At 45.0% G+C, this 20,983-nt stretch overlaps 1 protein-coding gene across 1 annotated transcript in view; it reads left to right on the forward strand.

The window, feature by feature from the left end:
* LOC146209809 (tRNA-splicing ligase complex subunit RTRAF) overlaps nucleotides 1-20,983 on the forward strand; it is a 44,694-nt gene that overhangs the window by 22,972 nt on the left and 739 nt on the right. The window contains exons 4-7 of the mRNA XM_084603980.1: nucleotides 12,858-12,947; nucleotides 13,852-13,940; nucleotides 17,445-17,516; nucleotides 19,034-19,082. Of these exons, the coding sequence (XP_084460106.1) occupies nucleotides 12,858-12,947; nucleotides 13,852-13,940; nucleotides 17,445-17,516; nucleotides 19,034-19,082 (300 nt within the window). The remainder of the gene's footprint in view (nucleotides 1-12,857; nucleotides 12,948-13,851; nucleotides 13,941-17,444; nucleotides 17,517-19,033; nucleotides 19,083-20,983) is intronic.

Consider the following 20,983-nt stretch of genomic DNA (forward strand, 5'->3'; position numbering starts at 1 on the left):
TCCAGTTACTAATCCCTGCCTCTGAGGTGTTCAGTGACTGAAGTCCTTTCTGGAGCACTGTTTTCTTTGCCTCTTGGGACCAGATTATTGCTTTAGTCATAGTAAGTTGATTTTATGTGGGCCAGTAGCTGTTCATGTCAGTTGAACAGTTGTGTGTGATGAAACAGACGCTTGGGCAAGTTGGTAATCCATTGAGGGTAAACAGCGCAAAAAAGACGAGGACGAACGAAGGAGTTGAAAGTCAGCGCTCGTTTGTGTACTTCGTTCGTCCTCGTCTTTTTTGCGCTGTTTACCCTCAATGTGTGATGCCTTTCCGTGTGTCCTTCGGTTGAGTATTTATTGCAAGGCCATTTCACTCATCTTAAAGGGACACTAAAGACGCCCAAATATGCTATCAAAATCTGATGAACGGCATTTCGTGACATTGGCACCTCATATTCCATAGTAAAAATTCTAATTATTGCCAAGATATTGCGATAAGAAGTTGAGGTTTTCTTTTGTTCCCGCCGGTCGAATTCAAACTGGTTTTCTCCTACTACGTAGTAGGGTAGAATGATGCACACTATGACGCAAGAGTAGACTCCGTGATTGCTGGCGCGCGGGGAGCGGAGAATAATTCGCAGGTGCTTGACGAGCATGGAGGAAGAAAAAGCTAGGAGGCAGCGTGCGCAGCCTCCGCAAGACAACCTCCTCTGACGCTGCTCCCTTCTTTCTCCTGCGCGCAATGATTCTTGGGAATTTAGCCAACATAGTTGCCAGACTCAAAAGCAGCTGGGTGCATGGTATTTTATAGTGACTGTGGGTGCCCCAGGGGAAAGCCTACAGGAATGGACTACTGCAAGTTGCGTGTCTCGTCGTAGCACATGAGTTACTTTGTTTACAAATGTTGCATTGTACTCGCGTGTTTATAGGCACACTGGTGAGAACCTCAGGTAGATTTTTTAACCACGGGTCCGTCAGGAAGACTACGGATTCGAAATAACGTACGTTGCATGCTGGCTGCAGCAGTACATGTATTTGAGGTCTGCGTTTCATAAATGAAGCAGATGATGTTCGTCTCGAACAATACATGCACATACCCTAACAAGCAAACGCCTCGTTTCTCGAGGAGTGCGCAAACAGGCTACTCACCATTGGAGCGACAGCCCCGGGCAGTATATACCTTTTCAAGAATTCTCGCGCTACGATATACACAGATACACAAGAAAGCAGGAACCACGTACACAGGACAAGAGCGCCTTTACAACTAATGAACTAAGGTATTTTACCAACAATTTTAGAAAACCAGAGACACTAATACAGTACTCATTCTAGAACTTGACGGCACCAAACTGATCAATACATTCTTCCAGGCAGTTAAGGCTGCCATGAAATGGTAAACCAACTAGCCCCCATTGCTGCTTTGCTTGCGGTATATCCATCTAGCATCCCAGCATGCAACATTTCATATGACAGCTTTTGTTGTTGGGCTAGTTGGTTTGATTCCATGCTTGCGAGACTCAGCGCAGAAAGGCGAAGCACAAAAATAAGAAGGGCAAAGCGCGAAACACAAGAACACGAAGGACAACTGGACGAAGCGGATCAGTGCTTCATCCTTCTTGTTCTTGACTTTGTGCGCTGAGCCCTGCACGTCGCGAAATACACGTGTGTACTGTGGCAGCGGCAGCTTCTAGGTCATCGGCAGGTCTAAAGGTCCAACGTTCCATCCATCGTCTGCGCTTAGTGCGTGCCTAAGATTTCTAGCGCAGGCATCCCGTAGCAAAGGCATTCCTTCAGAGCAGAGCGTGTGAAACCCCAACCCAAACCAGTTACCTCTATTCGCCGCGAGATCGACCTAGAGGTGGCGCCACCGTCACTCTGGTAGTGTGGATCGGCAGCCGGCGGCGCTCGCAGAAACGCACGCTGCGTAGGTCTGCTTCCAAGTTTACGGCAAGTTTGTTGGCGATGAAAACGTGTCCTCTGCAGTATTTCTGCAATATTGCAGAAAAAAATCCAAGGATTTTGCTAATGCAGCAGAAGAAGACCGGATTTTTGGAAAACAAGGCACGCAACCACCAGTCTTCTAGATTTACTTTGCACGTTTCTTGCGCTGTACCGCGCTCACGCGCCTAATGCTTGGGCCTGCCTAATGACAGCTTTGTTTTTCTTATCGACTCTTAAACAGTTTGCGCGTGTCTCATGCAAGTGAGACCGGCGAATTTAGTGTCAAGCTAACGCAGATACAAGGTTCGTGCTCTGACCTGCAGTAATTTAGATTGCATCGAGAAAGCCTGATCATTATATCATACTTGACTCGAGGATTAAGCAGGTTAAATGTAGCATTGGCAGCGCACTGCATGGCGAGTTGCTTTAGACTGGGTGCACATCAACTCTGGCTAGACAACGACGCACAAGTATTCCCCAAAATGAGATCACGCCGACAGTATACAGGAAACCTTGCCGCACAGGAAAGCTGATTGTTCACACGTACAGTGCTGAGTGGATTGAATTTGTCGAGATGCTTTTTGCGGCTACTGTCATAGAATGTTATAGTGTATTAATGCATGCGCCACTAACTGTAAATGATTCCCTGAAACTGAGGAAAGTATAAGGGATTTCTGATGTGTGTGATGTTAATATATAATGGTAAATTAGTAGTGTAATTATTTTGTTTTTCAATGCGAATAAATTTCACCGTGTGAGAGAACTTTTACACACTTGACAGAATTTACAATAATCAGCAATTAATTTTCAGTAACATTAAAGTGCAAGCTACGAATTAATCGCTGCGAAGACATCGTTATAAACTGCGCATGGGCACTGTCATGTTCTGGGAAGCAATTTTACAGACTGAAAATTTCTTTATCACTAATTATTTAGCAGTGACTAAATCTTATGCGAAGTAAAATATTAGGGTTGCTTCCAAAACAGATGCCGGATATAAAACTATTCCGAAAGAAATGGAGGTCATCTTATCATGTGACTATAAAAATGTATTTATTCCCGAACTAAACACTGATATTTAAGCCCGCATGAAGCTGTTTTACTCCCCTTGTCAGAAATGACGAGTTTTGTCGGAAGACAGCACTTGAACGAAAAGGGATTATAATGATTATAATAGGCTACCAGTTAAGTACATTGATCTAAGTGTATTATGTAATATTTAGGGTAACAATTAGGTGCAGGAAAATGTTTCCCAAACATTCGAGCATTTCTCTAAAGCAAAATGTGCTCATTAAAACTTTTACGGATGCACAGAAGCATTCAACAACAAAAGAAAAGAAAAGAAGTGCATATTGGCCCGGGTTTAACGCATAAAAGCGACATCGGCTATGACGGATGATTGCAGAGGCTGGCTTTGGTGTCATATTTTTTTTTTTTTTTTTTTTTTCATTATTAACACCACATTTATCACGTGGGATTGTTTATTGTGGAGTCAAATCCCACAGCAGAGGAACGCCTTTCGAAACGGTTGTGATTGAATTCCCCTTTCTCGAAATCAGCAGTCAAGCACCCTTACCATTGAGACACCGCAACAGAGGTTTAAAAGCAAAAAAAAAAAAAATCTACTCACACAACTCTATCGTGCATACAGACGGCATAGTAAGCATAGAGTGGTCTGTTCAAACTGCATTCTGCTATATGAAGCAGTCTGCGGTGGCATATGTTTTAGTAGCTGCGGTATAAAAGTTAATGCAAACGATCAGAAGTCGCATATTCCCATTCGTTTCTGTTTGGAATACTGTATTCCAAACAGAAACGAATGGGAATATGCGATTTCTGATCGTTTGCATTAACTTTTATTGACAGCAACGACCTGTTTTGCTTTGACACGGCGGGTACCGACAGTACCACTTCGTTTGAAACATTGCATGTCAAAGGATCTCAAGCGCCGAAGACCGCGATGGATGATGTCCTTATCCAAGCATGACATGCTCGATACGGACAAGTATATATTTTTTTAATGAAGCGTAGGGTTATAGACTGTTCATATTTATTTTTCAAGAGGCATATAGGTAAGCAAAAGCTCACAGGAACCGCGAAACAAACAAAAACACTCCTGTACATGCCGCATGCGCGCACGTAAATCCCTGCGGGCTGGCACGCGACGCGACGCGAAAACGCATCCACACTGAATAGGTTTCGCTGCTGAGCCGCAAGATGGCGACTCTGCTCGATCTCGAGGCCAATCCCTTGCCGTGTCACATGACGGCGAAATTCCCATGATGCTTTCCATTATATTTTTTATGACTAGGCTTCCTTCCCAGCCCGCGGCGCTCCCTCATGGTTTTTTTTCTTTCTCCATTGTGCCGAGTCAGGATCTTCCTTCAATAAGCACTTAGGGTAGGCGCATCTGCTGCTCCGAGTTCATATTTCAGGCGCCGCAGGGGCAAAACGAAACTATCCGAGCACGCACAAAGTGCCTGAGCTGGAACATAACTGAAACTTAAGTGGGCACCTGTGGCACCACCACATATATTTTTATATTTGCTTTGCAGCATTTGCGTTGTCGTTTCGCCATCGTTTACGTGTGATAAAAGCATGTCATTATGTTCAAGACAAAACCGACTACCGCATTCAAACAGGCAACGTAATTTGCATTTGTCAGCCTCCGGGATCCCTTGCGCGTCACGTAATTTCTAGTTGTGAGTCTCTGCCGTTTCGGCTGTGACAGCAATATTTGTAATTCTGTTCTTCCTTTTTACTACCTTATAACAGCTCTGTTTTCATTAAGAGTGGTTTTTTTGTAATCAGGAACTGGCATTTTATCGATTCAAGCCCACTTCATTTTTCTCTTTAGTATTCCTTTAAAGTTCGAACTGTTTTTGAACTTAAAGGAAGCTGGCTCATTTTTGTCAATGCCCCGTGTTGTGGCAAACACGCAGATTATGCCGTAATTTGAGACTTGAGCATTATGTCTGGGTTTCTATACTCGTGGAAATTGTAGCACAAATATTTTGAAGTCTGCTTCCCCAACAGGAATGCTGTATGCATTTCAGTTTAGTTATGCAGTCGGTTGCTGGTATATCAAATTATTGCTTAAATTGAACTGACTCTATACCCCCTCGAAAATCTCATGCAAAATTATAGCAATGTTCTCATTTGATGAACTCCCATTAATGGAACGTAAATATATATTTGTTGGGGTGGCGAGGCGTGTTTTTTGCCACCCTCACTTTCTTTGTATAGAAAACTGAAAAATGAATTTGATTTGATTTGATATCGAGCTGCGCACTGTGCACTTTAAGGAGTGCTTCTCCTGATGGGGCTCTCACGATAACATTGCATGGTTGGTTGATAGCTGAGTGTGCCATGTGCAACACGCACTCCTGAATTGTGTGCTTGTGCCCTTGCTCTTCCTTTGTTCCTGTGCCAGGCACTCCTCAAACCAGAGGTACTGTTCGAGCTGTTGTGATGAAAGTAAAAGGCAGTACCTGATTAGCATCTCACACAGTGTCCATGATGATACTGGAGACGGAGCGCCAGAAAGGAATGCCTTGATAGAACATGTTTTGGGAGTGCCTTATAGGCAAAGGTTTTACTTCCCTTTTCTTAGGGTGAAAAGCAACTATAGTGCTCCTTCATTAGCAAGATGTACTGTCTGTTGCAGAAGTTTGCAGCCCAGCGTGCCGGGCGGAGGAGCAGTATCGCTCCCGCGAGGTGGTGCTGCGCCCGCCGGCGCTGCCTGGTGATGCAGCTATAAAGAGTGAGGAGGCTTGCTCTCTTCCCCTCATCCCACGGCTGAGAGCAAAGATGTGCGATATCAACCAAGGGATGAGGGGAAGAGAACAAGCCTCCTCACTCTTTAAAGCTATGTCACCAGGCAGCGCCGGCGGGCGCAGTGCCGCCTCTCGGGAGCGATACTGCTCCTCCGCCCGGCGTGTTGGGCTGCAAACTTCTGCAACAGATGGTACATTTGAGTTGCATCAGTTGGTCCGCAACGTCTTCTTAGTAAAGGGCTTTGGAAGTGTTTTCCATCTTCTGAGTCTACTTGGCGGTTGAGCACCATAGGGCTATTGTCAGCAGAGGTTGCACTAACTTGTACACTTTTCTCCAGAGTAATGCAGTAGTGCGAAACAAGAACATCATCATCATCAGCTGGACTATACCCACTGCAAGGCAAAGGCCTCTCTCATATTCCTCCAGTTAACTTGGTCCTGTGCCAACTGCATCCACTTGACCCCTGCGAACTTCTTAACCTCATCCGCCCACCTAACTTTCTGGCACCACCTGCTACTCTCACCTTCCCTTGGAATCCAGTTTGTTACCCAAAGCGACCATAGGTTGTCCTCTCTATGCACTACATATGCCCTGGCGATGGCCATTTCTTCTTAAATTTCCACTAGAATGTCATAGACAAGAACATTATTTCTTAAATCTTATCACTGTCGGTGGACCAAGTCCAATCTAGTGACTCTGCCCACTGCAGAAGTTAAACTGGGTCCAACAGTAAATGAAAAATAGAGCCTTCCGTTATGTCTTTTGCTCGTGTTCAGTCATTTCTCTTTGTTCCTCCACAGCCTCCTCCCCCCCGCCCCATTTTTCTCCTGATTCCTCACCCTCTTCTCCTTGGTTCCCAGTCTGCTCTTTCGAACTCTGCTCTTGCTCCTTTGTCTATTGAGTAAAAATCTGGCGTAGTTGACGAGTGTGTGCCTTCTGCACTCACCGTAGGACCTCTTTCCTTTTCTGATTTTAAAGTTATATACAATTTCGCCCACTGCCGTCTTTGGAATTGGGCCTGGTATAGTATCCTCGGCTGTAACACCGATTGTACAAGACGTCTTGCATGTCCGCTCGAGCTCCTCCTCCCCTAGACGAAATGCGTTTTATCAAGTTTAAGGAAGTCGCAGCTACTGTTCCTTTGCCGGATTTGTGAATTTCTAAGCCAAGAACTCTCAACTCGTCCACCTCTTCCCATGCCTGATTTCCAATCTTTAGGGTAACTCTGTGCGTTGCTAATTGTTTTCTTCCATTCTTGTTGGCAACATGAATGTAACTGGACTTTTGAGGCGATAATTCCAGACCTGCATCTTGGACGTACTCATCTATGGTATTTAAAGCCTCTTGCAGATACCGATTCTGTCTCTCAAGTTGTTTATGAACAGACCAAATCGTGATATCATCTGCGTATATCATGAACCGCACTTCTGGTATTGTAGCTAATTTCCACGCCAATGGGATCAGTGCTGTATTAAATAATAAAGGTGCTAACACTGACCCTTGTGGCACGCCTCTGTTCGAGGTGTAATTGCCAATTTGTTTTCCGTTTATCCGGATAGAAAACGTCCTGTCCCTAAGCAGATTATGTACTGCTTTATGACCTGCAAGGGAATGCCCATACATTCCATGTTGCTAAGAATCTTGGAAACAAGAAATTGGAAACAATAAATAAAAACGCAATGCGCACTATCACGGCCTTACCAAAACTTACCCCTATCCCTATTCTCCAAGAGTTTGCACAGATAAATACGTTGACAGAATTAATTGAACAACGAGAGGCAACAAGGGATATGAAGCGAAAGTATGTTACGCCCATAGCATCCTTGTACAACGAAGTGGCAGTTCAAACACCACCAATGGCTGATCCCTCTCCGTGGGAATTCACGACTATTATGACAAACAAGACCACTCGGCTTCGTCGCAAAGAAAAGCTGGCATCTCGACCTCTGGTTGATGCACTTCCAGGTACCTGCATTGCATATACGGACGCATCAATTATAGAAAATGGCGGTAGAACAGCAGCTACTAGTCCAACACACAGCGAACTAAAGGTACATAAAGAATATGTTTCAGAATACCCGGACCTGCTTGTGATAGAACTCTATGTAATCCGCGATGCTATGGAGGCCATAAATAAAATAGATTCGATAACAGAAGCCCACATCTATACAGACTCCTTAGCCGCCATAAAACAACTAAAGAAAGTGACGAAGACTCTATTTGTTACCCAGGAAATCCACGCACTCAATAAAAAAAACAAAGATAAGCATCCAGATACATTGGACACAAGACGATGCTGAGAACGCTGAGCAGAGAAAAGTTAACCACCTCACACACGAAGTTCCAAACACTAATGCGCCCCCCCACCACGCTCCCTTTCGATGCCCACTGCGCTGTTCCCATCTTAGCATCCTCTTTAAGGAAAAGTACACGTGCCCTCATTCCCCCGTGTACATTCCCACTCCCTCGTAACTTAACGAGATTGGAGGAGGTTTCCCTTAGAAGGATAAGAGCTGAGGCAGCACTTACCCCGTCGGTAAAATGCCGATGGGAAACGCAAGCAGACATCGGACCAACCACATGCCCGAAGTGTTCCACACCAGCTGCAGAAGTGGATGTTCGCCACCTGATATGGACTTGTGCAGGGACAAGGGCATCAAGGACACAGGTTCTGCGCGAAGTGGGACTAACCACAACAAGGGAAGAGGACTTTTCTAAATGGCTCACCGACAACGCTAAGAGCGGGAGCCTGCTCCGGTTCTTCACGGAAAACCATTTACATGAGTTTCTATAATATGCTTAGGCAAGCTTGCATACAAAAAAAAAATAAAGAGTTATACACAAGGCTTTTGCTGTGAAATCAAAACTATTTAAACCTAAACAGGAACTTCCAACCAGCTTGTCTAAAACATCCAACAAAAGTGGTTAGCATCGAACTCTCTACAAAGAGCACCAGCGACTTCATTCACTTGGCCCTAAGGTCTTGGGCAACCATCTGCTTTTTGAAGGGACAACAGGCAGCTGTACTATGAGAGAACTCCATTCCCTCTATGACATCTTTGGTAGCCCTTCTGTTCCTATATCAACTCTTCTATCGTCTGAAAAGAGACTGGATGTTGACGACAACCTCTTTGCTCAAGAAGAAGTATTTTTAGTTTTGAAGTCCATTTCAAAGAACTCTGGTCCTGGCCTGGATGGCATTTCGTTCCTCGAGATTTCTAAAGTACCTATCCCTGTTCTAGTTGCAATCCTCAATAACTGGTTCTACTTCAGAGTTCTCCTGAGAACGCAAGGAGATCCATACTGTTTTCATCACAAAGTGTCCTCAACGTAGAGGCGCTTCCAATTTTAGGCCTACTATTTCAATCTCTCCTGCCTTCTTCAGAATTTTTTTCTAAACTTCTAGTTTGCCTGGAAGCTTCAAACTCCTTCAGTTCCTCTCAGTGTGGTTTCTCTGAAGACCGTTTAATCTCAGCTAATCTCCTACTACTACTGACCTTAAACACTTCAGAAAAGAGAAGCCTCCCTTCTTTGTAATCAGTCTCACCTCCAAAAAGCATTTGATTCCATCTCTCATCATGCCTTCTCTTCTGCCCTAGCAGCCCCTTTAAAGTTCAACTTCTTCTCTTGGAAATGTATGCTAACTGTTCTACAAACTTTTGGTGTTCAGGCCCTACCGAGAACGTGAAAGTTCCCCTTAGAAGAGGAATTAAGCAGGGCGACCCTTTCTCGCCTTTTCTTTTTAACCTGGATCTCCCCTCTTTTAGATCAACTAAATTCTATCCCAGCTGGAATCCATTTGGACGGCGCCACTCTTTCAGCCTTAGCATTTGCCGACGATCTGCTATTAATGTCCGATAGCTCGGAGGGCCTCAAGGCCCTCATTAACCATACCTCCCAATATCAGTCCCGAAATAAATCCTGCAATAACTCAGTATTTTGGTTGGCGTATAAATCATGAAAAGAAATGGTTACAATATAACCTTCCAGCAATTTCTATAGCTATACAATCCATAGTAAACAGTCGAATCAACCAATTAAATACCTTGGTCTTTCCCTGTTTGTCAATAAATGCCCTCAAGTTGAGTTGGAGAAGGCCACTGCTCTTCTCGAACTTATGTCAAAATCTTCTCTTAAACCTTTTCAAAAACGAACTGTTGGCAACAGCTTGTTCTCCCTGCTTTTCTTTATGTTTCTTCAAACACTCTCATGGTTAAACAGGAAACTTGTCGCTTGTACAAGCTAATACGAATCAAAGTCAGACGTACCCTTCATCTTCCGCTTAGTTTTTCCAACTCCCACATTTGGTCGTCCACCAAGTGTGAGGGAGGAGATGTTTACTTTCTCCTGAACGAACTGCACAATCCGTCCAACTCAAATCACTAACAGAATGCTTCGGTTGAACGAGCCTTTCATCTTTAAACTGTTTGATCTGGTTCTGGAGCCCCGCTATCGGCTCCTCAATGAAGTGTTCGAGATAACAAATGGAACTACCAATGAAAAGTCCCTAGAGTTGGCACTAAAACGTGGCGCCGATAGGTGGTGGAATTACTACATTTTTTAATATGAAAATAAGGATCTGTTTTCACACCAGCACCAAGCCCTGACCAACGCCTGGCTTGGTTACAACTCTAAACTTCTCTGTGATGACCGCATTAAGGCCCTTCGCCTTAGAACCAATCTACACACGACCAAGTCTTTAACAAATAAACATAGTACCGATCCCACAGATCAGCTTTGCTGGCGATGTGGTCTCTGTAAGGAAACCACTTTTCAAATATTACAGGAACGCGAATTAATTGACCTTCCAAGGAATAAGCGGCATAATTGCATTGCGAAGCAGGTGACACGCTTGTCGCAGGAGAAACTTTCATGTGCTGCAGTCCAAGAAGAGCCTGTTTTCATGACCAGTTCAGGCTGGCTGAAATCACTTAATATAGTAGAAACTCCTCAAGAAACCCTCATAGTTGATGTGGTAGTAGCATGAGATGCCAACGAGGGCGTTCTCACCAAGTGTAGGCACAAGATCATTAAGTATTCAATCCTTGGCTCCAATTTTCCAAAAGGCAAAAATTTTCAAGTATACAGAGTGGCCTTTGGGGCAAGGAGTATGCTTTGCCCCTTTACGATCCAAGTGGAAAAAGCTCTTGGACTAATAGCGATATTACTTGGCTCTCCACTCGCATTCTTTTTGGCAGCCTAATTTGTCTCCAAAGGTTCACAAAGGAAAATTATCTGCAGTTCGCACGATTGCAGAAGCATGGATGGAGCCCTTTGAGCTTGTGTATAACTTTGACTTCCTTTTTTCCAGACCGTACATTGATTCGTGTTGGTTTCTTTTAGTTAGTGTCTTTAACGGGGGAGCTTGGCTGCTACTGTTCCAACTTTCGGTTGTATTCCATTTTTTATTGTGATAGCAATGTTGCTCATATTTAACCAGCCAAAGGATGAGACACAGGGAAGAAGAGGACAGGACAAGGTTGGACTAGCAACTGAATGTTTATTGAACGGGAGAAAACAACGAAGACTTCTTCCGAAAAGCATGCGCACAACCCAACTGGTGGAATGGCAGGAAATTTAGAAGAAGATGAAGAAGAAAATTCAAAGCTAATTTAAAGTCAAGGCCTAACTATTGAGTTTTCTAATAGAGCGAATTCCTTACAATGAAGGCTAACCGATGCCTTAGCCACACACTTGTCCTCAGTCTTAGCAATGTAATATGTTTCAACCAGCTCTCGACAGAATTGTTTACCATTGCTGTAAACTACACCTGTATTACAAAAATCAGGAGCACGAAGAGATGGGTCATCCTCCAACTTACACTCTCGGGATTGCACATGTAGTGCCAGATTAGAACTCTCCTTCCCTCCCAGAGAATTAGAGTGCCAGGTTTCAAGCTGAGAAGGAGGAGGAGGATGAGCAGAAGGAGGAGAAGAGGGAGGAGTGGGAGGGGAGGATGAGCGGGAGGAGAGGAGAACGCACGATCACTGGCAGATAAGGCTTTCGCTCTTAATTCGGTTCAGCAGCTTTGAACCCTTCTCATTCACATGTGGGCTGGTAGCTTACGCTTTCACGTCATACTATTAAATACACTGATAGGGCTTGATAGGGAAATAATGTAGCAGGCAAAAGAATTTTCTGCCGTTGCTATCACAATTCAACTGGGGTTAACTAGAGTTAAACCTCAACTAACCTTTTTGCTTCTTTTCTCTCCGTGTTGGTTAGTGTTAATGCAACTCTTAAAGCCGAGGCAGTTCGCACGCCAAATGCGGTAGGGCTACGGCCCTGCTGCTTCGGTCTCTGCGATTGTGAAGCCCAAGTAGCGGCCACAATCAACTTCCGGTAGCCAGGTGTTATCAGGGATAATTCATATTTTTAGCATTTTCAAATTGGCTTTGAGTGTTTGTACATATTTAAAGCAAAGCAGTGCATTATCGACATTGCAGTTCACTCTGCAGTGGAATCGAAGCCAAAATGACTTGAGAAATGTCCTGCTGTTACTTGTTTTCAGTGATAAAATTACCATTTTAGTAAGATCTGTGTGAAAATTGCATGATGTTGCTGGCAAAAAAAATAGCCATATTGGTGCCAAGCAAGACAGATGAAGACAACCCCTGGCTATCAATCAGTAGGATACTGAAATATAGTAGTTCGGGCAACCAAATCATATACATAATGGCTGGGGTCACCAGCTCAAAGTGTGAGCGTAAGAGAGTGTTCTGTTACATAACCAAAAATTATCTCAGTTACATGCCAAAATCTGTATTTCAACCCCTTTTCCTGTGCAGCAGCTTGAAAACTGGCAATGCAGAAAAAAAGTGGTGCAGCTTCAGTTCGTAAAATTAACTGAAACTGTTAAAAAAAAAAAATATTTTGCTAAATTTTACTTCTCTAATTTCCTGAAAGGAAACTCCCCCCAGTAGAAGGTCAGTGGCTAAAGACCTAAATCCATGGCGTGCAGTAATATGAGCGAAATTTACTTTAGTGAAACTCAAGGGTGCTCTTGCTTGTGCATCTACCTTTCAAATACTCATCAGGGCAGTGCGTGCAGGATTTGTTGTCTTTTGTTGTCAGCATATGCCTTCATGCTTTTCTTTTTGGGCTGGTCTTTGAGCGTTCCCATTCAATGTGCTCCTCTCTCTCTCGTTTCTATGTAGCGGACAAGTTTGTTGAAGCAGCAAAGAAGGCCCAGGCGGAGACGGGCGCCCCCAAGATGGTGCATGCTAACCCGCTGGACGACCTCGACTGTGAGTGGAGTTGGCATTATGCAGCGCAGGTTGTGTTTGATGGCCTTACTGCCTCTTTTTTTCATGCATCCCGAGATGTGATGCTAACAAATTTGCAACGTTTTTTTATTTTATTTTTTAATCAGGCAGTTTGTGCATAGAGAGTAGTACTCACCAGTATGCAGTCCACGAATGATTTTTCAGACTCACTTGTGATTGTGGAAATTTTGAAAAATCATGCAGTCTGAAAAGTCAATCCCTATAGAAAAAGTCACTTTTCATAAACTTCTGATTTCCGCTATAGTGGAGGAAGGGTTCAGCAGTTTTGTGCTCATTCTAGTTCTTGGCGGTTTCACAGTGCAGTGTTCACACGGACAACGGGTGGCAACAGACGTTCAGAGGCTGTTGTTGGCATATTGAGAGTGAATGCGCAGACTTATATGAACTTCTGAGTGTGCTACATTTGCCATTTATTTTGTACCGATTGTGGATCCCACCACATTCATTGCACACTGTTTCTTTAGCCCAGTAGTCATTGAGCACTACTCAAGAAAGGATGTGTAGCTGGGCTAGTGCAACTTAATTGGTGGTACTGACAAGGACAGAAACCATATATGTAAAAGAAGAAAAAAAGCTGCAGTTATCAGAAACACTGTTGCACAGTGGTTCCACACATTCTTGTTTTTTTTTTTTTTTTTTTTTTTCACTTTGCTTTGATACCCTGACCATACAGTACTAGATGAAATGCATGAAGAATTATGTTGATGGATGTGTACCAGGTTCAGAATAATAGTTATAGGTGAAGTGTGCTTCTGGATGGACTACTTATGTCAATGTGTGTGTTCCTGCATGCAAGAAAAGGAGCACGGGAGGTGGTTAGGCTGTGTCTGGTGTTGGCTTTGTGGTCACTATGGCTTCTGTGCAGTTGACTGTCAGGAGTTCCGTCAGGGGGTGCAGGCCCTGGCCCAGTACCTGGGAGTCACCCAACACCCAGACCACCTGGTCACCCTCCAGGTGAGGCACAAGGCACCCTCTGTGTTCCCTTTATGCTAAACATGCAGCAACTACAGTTGAGATGGGCACATCACTTGCACGGAGGGAAAGGAAGTGCCTCTTGAAAAGACCAGATGGCGCTAGGTCACATCTTTGTGACTGAAAATCTGTGATCAAGTTTTTCGGCTGGTGGTGCACTTTCAATCGGCACTCAGTGTTAGTCCACGTGGCAGTTGAAGACGTCTTGTGAGCCGTACCAGGATACGTTACAGGGTGTAATTGGTCAACTCTGACCCAAAAGGCAAGCTAGGTTACACACTGTTGCAGTCAGCTGCATGTCTGGGTTCCCAAGTTTACTGAGATCATGAGTTGTATGTTACCATTGCAAAAGTGCCCACACATTCAGGTTTCAGTACACAGTAAAGAACCGTGTGGCAAAAATTAAGCCAAATCCTTCTCCTACGTCCCTAGCTCACAGTGTTATTGCCTTATAAAAGTCCATAACCATTAGCATCTACTTTTATTCTGGGTAGTGATGGAATGTTTAACAGTCCTGCACCAAATTCACGTGGTGGTGGTTTTGTATCTTTGGAATATAGTCAGTGTGCAGGCTTATTAAATCCTCCAGATATTATTTGTAAATGATACCAGATTCATATTTTCAGTCATTCTGTGTTTACACTGCCTCAATCTTGAATGCTGGTTGGTTGGTTGGTTGGTTTGTGGGGTTTAACGTCCCAAAGCAACTCAGGCTATGAGAGACGCCGTAGTGGAGGACTCCGGAAATTTCGACCACCTGGGGTTCTTTAACGTGCACTGACATCGCACAGCACACGGACGCCTTGCTTTTCGCCTCCACCGAAAAGCTGCCGCCGAGGCCGGGATTCGATCCCGCGTCCTTGGGAACAGTAGTCGAGCGTCGTAACCACTGCGCCACCCCGGCGGGGTAATCTTGAATGCATCTTTGGAGTCAGATTCATTAAACATTGTGCAAATACTGGCAGTGAGCCATTTCCATAGCTGTGGCTGTTGTTTGTATCCATAAAATAAGTCCAGTTTGTGGCATCAGCGGCTTCATGTGCTTGTTTTGTTGTGCATGTTGATTTGCAGTGCGTATTTCCTTGCACCACTCCGCCTGTGAGGGTGCAAGTCCTCACTGCTTGAAAGCCACTGTTGAACCTATCAGCAAGCTTCCTCAGTGCAGAGATGCAAGGACGCATGGTTGAAGGGAGAAGATGGGTGTGTGCATAGACAGGAACTAGGGGCCATGTCCCCATAGCTGCAAATGGTACATTCATGCGTACGCGAGTAGAAATGCAAAAGCCAGCATATAGAAATGTAGCCCAGCAGCCTGTCACCTGTCTTCACACCTGGTCAGAAATGCCTGAAAACAAACTCCATTTTGTTGAGGTGAATGGAGAGCTCACAAGGCAAGTAAAGCAAGCCAATAGATAAGCTATGTAAACACTCAAATTTCACCTCCTTCCACCATTTCCCCTGCTGTTCTGCCTCCTCACATGCACAAAACACTGTGGTCAATTGTTATTAGAAGGACTCTTTCCCCATTATGATGGTTGCGAACCGGGATTCTCAGGGCACTACGAAAATGGGGGGGTTATTGGATTTCCCTATGAGGAAGGCGGGGCACTTGTCGCTGCCGCCCATGTTGACATACAAGAAAACGGTCACGCGCAATTCGCTTTGCCTGCTGCCCTTACAAGGATCACCTTTGACAGCGTGCGTCTGATGGTAGCATCTAGAGAAACAGCGCAGTCTCATCCCTATTGTGTAAGTCCCGGTCCGCGTATGTTTCTCGGATGCAGTGCAGTGTTTCCTCAAGCCATTTCTTCCTAGCGTCGACACCGAGCGATCTTGCCTTGCCCACGACTGCCTTGTAGACGATTCCATGTCTCTCCTTGAGCCGTTGAATCCAACCACCACCAGGCCGGCAATCAGTGTTTGCAAAGTGTTTTGCCTTCTCCGCTAAGATCAGGCCACTGATCGGCAGGTTTGCTGCGTAGGCGTTCAAGAACCACTGGTAGAGTGCCTGTTTTAAATCTTTGTAGGCCTCATGTTAAACCCTTTTCCAGCTGTCGTCCATTTCATGGGCAGCACTGTCGTCGCTTTCGTTCTTAATCTTGAGCGCGTTGCGGAATATTGTCGATACTGTTCGTTTTGTCAGGCCGTACTTGCGCACCAAGTTGCACACTTTTACGCCATCCTTGTACTCACGTACAATGTTCCGCTTAACTTCTAGTGGTATTGCCGTTCCCTTCCTCTTCTACTGCGCCCGTTGTTGTCGCGCTTCCTGAAGGAGGATCCTTCATTGCTGTTTACAGAAAATCCAAAGCCAGCAAGATCGTGGCAATGATGATGGCACACTAGGAGAACCACACTAGAAAGGCACATGCATCAACCAAGCTGCACGCCTACCACAAAACGTGCAACCGCGAAGTGGGAGCCTGGACAAAGCAAATAGGGCAGAATAGTGCAGTGCACCATGGTGAGCGCACCCTCAGACTGGACTGCTCCACTGTGCCGAGGCACAGAGGACGCAAGTTGCCTAGGCCACAGCATTTTACGCCTTCCCTTCTCCTTCGCGTGAGGAAGCGCTCCGTCCTGCCCCTCGTCTCCGCGGCATGCAAGCTTACCCGGCGCACCCGACCAACTCATTGGCTCGACGCGCTCTGTCCCTATTTCTTTTTTATAATGTTGCTTCATCAGCGTTGTCAGCATCTCCGCATATGCGCTGTCTTTTCTGGTCGTCGCATTTCCGCGTTTTGTTGGCTTTCAGCGACTATATTTGATTGTTTTAACCGATAATATAATACGACACCATTGTAATAAGCTGTTTATTTTACCATGGAAGACATGGAAAACCTGACAGTGCAGCGGCCACCCATTGTTATATCCGATATGTATTGTTAAAACTGGTATTGTTATGACTGTATCGGTTTTTCAAATATAAAAAAGAATTTAATAACAAACATATTTGATTCATATCCAAAATTTTTTATATTCGCACGCCCCTAAACATTTAGCAATGCTGTTACTGAAGTATGGCATGTAACCGGCTTGTAAGTGTCTGACTTCATTTCTCTGATAGTCTCATGGATCACGCCACAGTAGTTGTCTTGTCATCCACTATATTTTGCTCCAGCAGCTCTCAGTGTTGGACTGCTGAGCATTAGTTCACTGGTACAGTTAGTACAGGGCAGTGAATTGAGATGGAGGCAGAGTGCCCAGTTACTTCCTTGCTGCTACTTCGGTGCACACAAAACAACCTTGTGTGTTGTATAAGTACTGTTAACTGCAGTGCTATTTTGACTGTTGACAACTCGGTCATTACTGGCTATGCGTGTTGTTGATGGTCAAGGGTGCAGCGAGTGCAGGCACCCCCAATGGTGCCACTTTTGTGGTGAGAGAATGAGCATCTTGACGTGTCCATCAATGTGGAGGTGACCCATCGAGGAATTGCTATTGGTGTCCTGTGTGAGTGCAATATTTGTGGTGCATGTTTTGCAGGGTGTGTGTGCCTTGATCCAGGAGCGGCTGTCCACGGCTGGCCAAGAAGCAGCGAAGCAGCGCAGCAAGGAGGTGAGGGGCACACTGTCATTTATCTATCTCATATCAGGTACAGTTGTTCAACAAGATGACGTACTGAAGGCCTTTGACCTCGGCACAATCTGCAAGAGCCCTGTGACTGTCGGCGACACTAATGCTTGGAGAAAAGTGTTTCTGTCAGTCCGGAACTTGAGGCCAGCACCAGTAACAAGCTCAGAGTTAGTCTACTGACTGGTATAACTAGTACAATGGGTGTCCAGTAAAGCAAACCTCAGTGCACTGAAATGTTAGTTTTCATAACATGGCCTCTATAGAACGCCAAGAATTTTTAGCTTCAATATAATGAAGATTTTGCTGTGCTTCCAGTGTGTGTCGAAATTCTGTGTTGGCTTGATACAAACCTGAGGGAAAATTGGAGGGGTTCAACTCTGCTGAACTGAATGTGGAGCAAAAGCTTTGGCTGCGGGTGACTGAGCATCTCATCGAACACGACCAGCGTTCAGTTGAACGCATCAAAGTTCACTGATATTCTAGGCAGAATCCACTTTCATGCGCTGCGCATGCGATGTCGGCAGACGCTTTCCTGCTCCGCTCGGTCAGCTCTTCGTGGTGGTGCATGCACATACACAGTATGAAAACTACCCTCCTTCTCTCTGTGCCTGCGTGTGCATCTGCTAGGATGCCGCTACCCTCCTCCTCTCCACAGCGAGCGCAGTGGTGGAACACCTGTTGAGCGGCGCGCACAGCTGGTTGCAATGGTTACGGCGGATGCGCAGTACCGGCTCCACACAGCGACCTTGGCTTTATATGACGGAGTGAAGCTTTCACTTCAAAACTTGTACCACGAATGCGAGTGACCCATGTGAGCTATGTTGACATAGTTGTCGTCACACCCATTTACAGGACACGACTGTGATTGTGACTGTCACACTCTGCCTTGGCTGCATCATGTAGGTTGTACTGTGCCGACGTACAGTGGTGAATTATTTGTGGCGGCGTCCCACATAGATGGAAATGAGAGGAGCTTGACTTGGCACACAACTTCTGGTCCGCCATTGCCTCTGGCTGGCAGTGTAGTTAGGAGTGAGAGGCTGTGCAGCCAGTCTGTCTATCAGGGGAGCCCCCTGGTTGCCACTACAGTTGGCATTGCTTGCATGTCAGAGCTGCGCATACAGGCTCGAGGAGGAATTTTCGATTAGGTTGTTTGCTCTGTGCGCCATGCCCTGCAATGACCTCGCTTTGGAAGCCCATCCATATTAACTGGCACGAGTCCATCAATGTTTAAATCAATGAGCATCCAAACACTGTGCTCTGCAAATGGGCGATGGCCATAGCCATGGCAGCATTCCGAAGGACTGCCTGCATTTCACAACAGGCATTCATTGAATTTGAGGCTCTGCTGCATTTCCCCACTGAAACCTTTTGTACCTTGAAAAATTGCCCCAAACAAATTTATTTTAGCTGCAATGTCTGCCCCGGTTGTATGAAGGACTTGTGTCATGCAGGCACACATTTTGTTTGATCTTGGCTATCCTGATTCCTCTGTGCAGGGCAAACCCTATCCCCTCAAGGAGAGCAGCCTGGGCTTCGACACTGGAGGTGAGCTTGTGTGTTGCGCATTGCCCTGTCCACTGTTTCAACTCGCAGTAGAACCTTGTGCAGTGTTGAGCCTCATGGGGTTGTGAACCATGTTTGTGCCATCTGAAGTTTGTGCCATCTGATGTGAACAAAATGTGTCACAGGAAATCCATCCTCGTAGGTCTACCAACTGTAACCACCTTTATCACCACATGACCATAGCTCATTACTCAGTGCATATAGTGCATCGAAATGGCCGTCTGCATGTAAACTGTGAAAACGTGTACGCAAAGGACAGTACAGCTGATTGATTGCAGTCCTGTCTGTCCGTGTCGTAAATTAGTGCTGCACATTGGTGAGTGCTTGAGTGCCAAAGCTCCGACCAAGAGACGCGAGGAAACATTAGCCACTTACCGTGCACCATTTGAATAAAGGTGTCGCTCCTCTCTCAGCAATAACTTGCATGTGCAATTGGGGTTTAGAGCGCAAGAGTGTTGCCAGAGTCTTGGAAATTGACAGATTTATTGACGTGTGTGATGCAATACGAAATCTGCTGTAGTACATTGTTACTTGTTGCTGCAACCTTGAATTTCTGCCATTAAATCTTGGCTACTTGTAGCTCTGTCCAAATTCGGAAAGAAGTGACTGGAGTTTGTCTTCATACTCCTACCAGTGAAATTTTTTGCCCTCACCTTTTTTTCTTTAGTAGCATGCAAGGGAGGCTGTCAAGAAAAATGTGGCATTGAAATTAAGACTGCAAAAAATGGGGCAACCATTAGGAAGACTTGAAAATGGGTGGCTTAGAGGTGAGCACACCCACAACCGCTCAGGTACCCCAGGCGCTGCGGTTGAGTTAAGGCGGCTGCTCACACCGCAGCGAGCATTGCACTGCCAGCGTAGACTGCAATTTATATTGCAGCATCTGCTGCAAACAAAAAGCAGTGGCAAATGCACAGATGTCCAAGCAAAAGTGGGAGGGAAGATAGTGAGCCTGACATGCTACTCCTGATGGGGTGAAAACGAAGTGAAGAAAAAACAATGAATAAAATAAAAATCGACCAAATACAATGTTACACACACGCACACAGATGAGTTTGAAAGTATGTCCAACCCTGTGTTTCTAAAGTTAATGAGGAAGAGAAAATGGTTAGGGTTCGGACTACTGGGTAATCAGTTTGAGGTGACATAGTGCACCACACAGAAGGGACACAACACGAGCCCGCCAGCTTCCACTAAACGAATTTTATTTGGCGCTGACAGCTTTGCAAAGTGACAAACATGGTTACCTTGTCAACCCCATAGTGTGTTAATACATAACAAAAGCACGAAGAAAAACCAACTGGCCTGTGAGCATGTTCCACACTCTCACCTACTGCCCTGAATCCAAAATACTATGTATAACCTTTTTTTTTTAGGTAATGAAACAGACTGAAACAAAAGGGTGTTGTGTCCTTCTACTCTTGGTCTTCGTTTTTTTTGCGCTACCTACAAAATGAAACAGACCAAGTGCTAACACACCCACCCTTTTTTTCACTGCTGGCTTCAGTTATCTCTGTCGTTTTTTGATCACCATGTTTGCCTCACCAGTGTTTAGCCAAATTACCCTTGTTAGCGTTAGTGCTGTCAGTACGTGTCCTAAAATGATCTACCACAGGACGCCGTGCATCATATTAACGCCATCCATTTTAAGAATGCTATCAAGACCATTGTTGTTTAACTCTCATGCCTATCCCTCATAATAAAATGATATGAGCCATAGTTGGAGAATCAAACAAAGGGAAAAATTGAAAAGATCACCGTCCAGTTTCTGGTTTAAGCAGAGCTAAAGGTTAAATCATGTCCTACAGATGGATTACCGTCATTGTCACGAAGTATGTGCTATTGTTTCCTTGGATTTGGATAGATACTTGAAATTGTTGTAT

This window comes from Amblyomma maculatum, chromosome 1 (genome assembly GCF_055883805.1).
Source record: "Amblyomma maculatum isolate TAMU_Amacu chromosome 1, ASM5588380v1, whole genome shotgun sequence".
Classification (NCBI taxonomy): Eukaryota; Metazoa; Arthropoda; class Arachnida; order Ixodida; family Ixodidae; genus Amblyomma; species Amblyomma maculatum.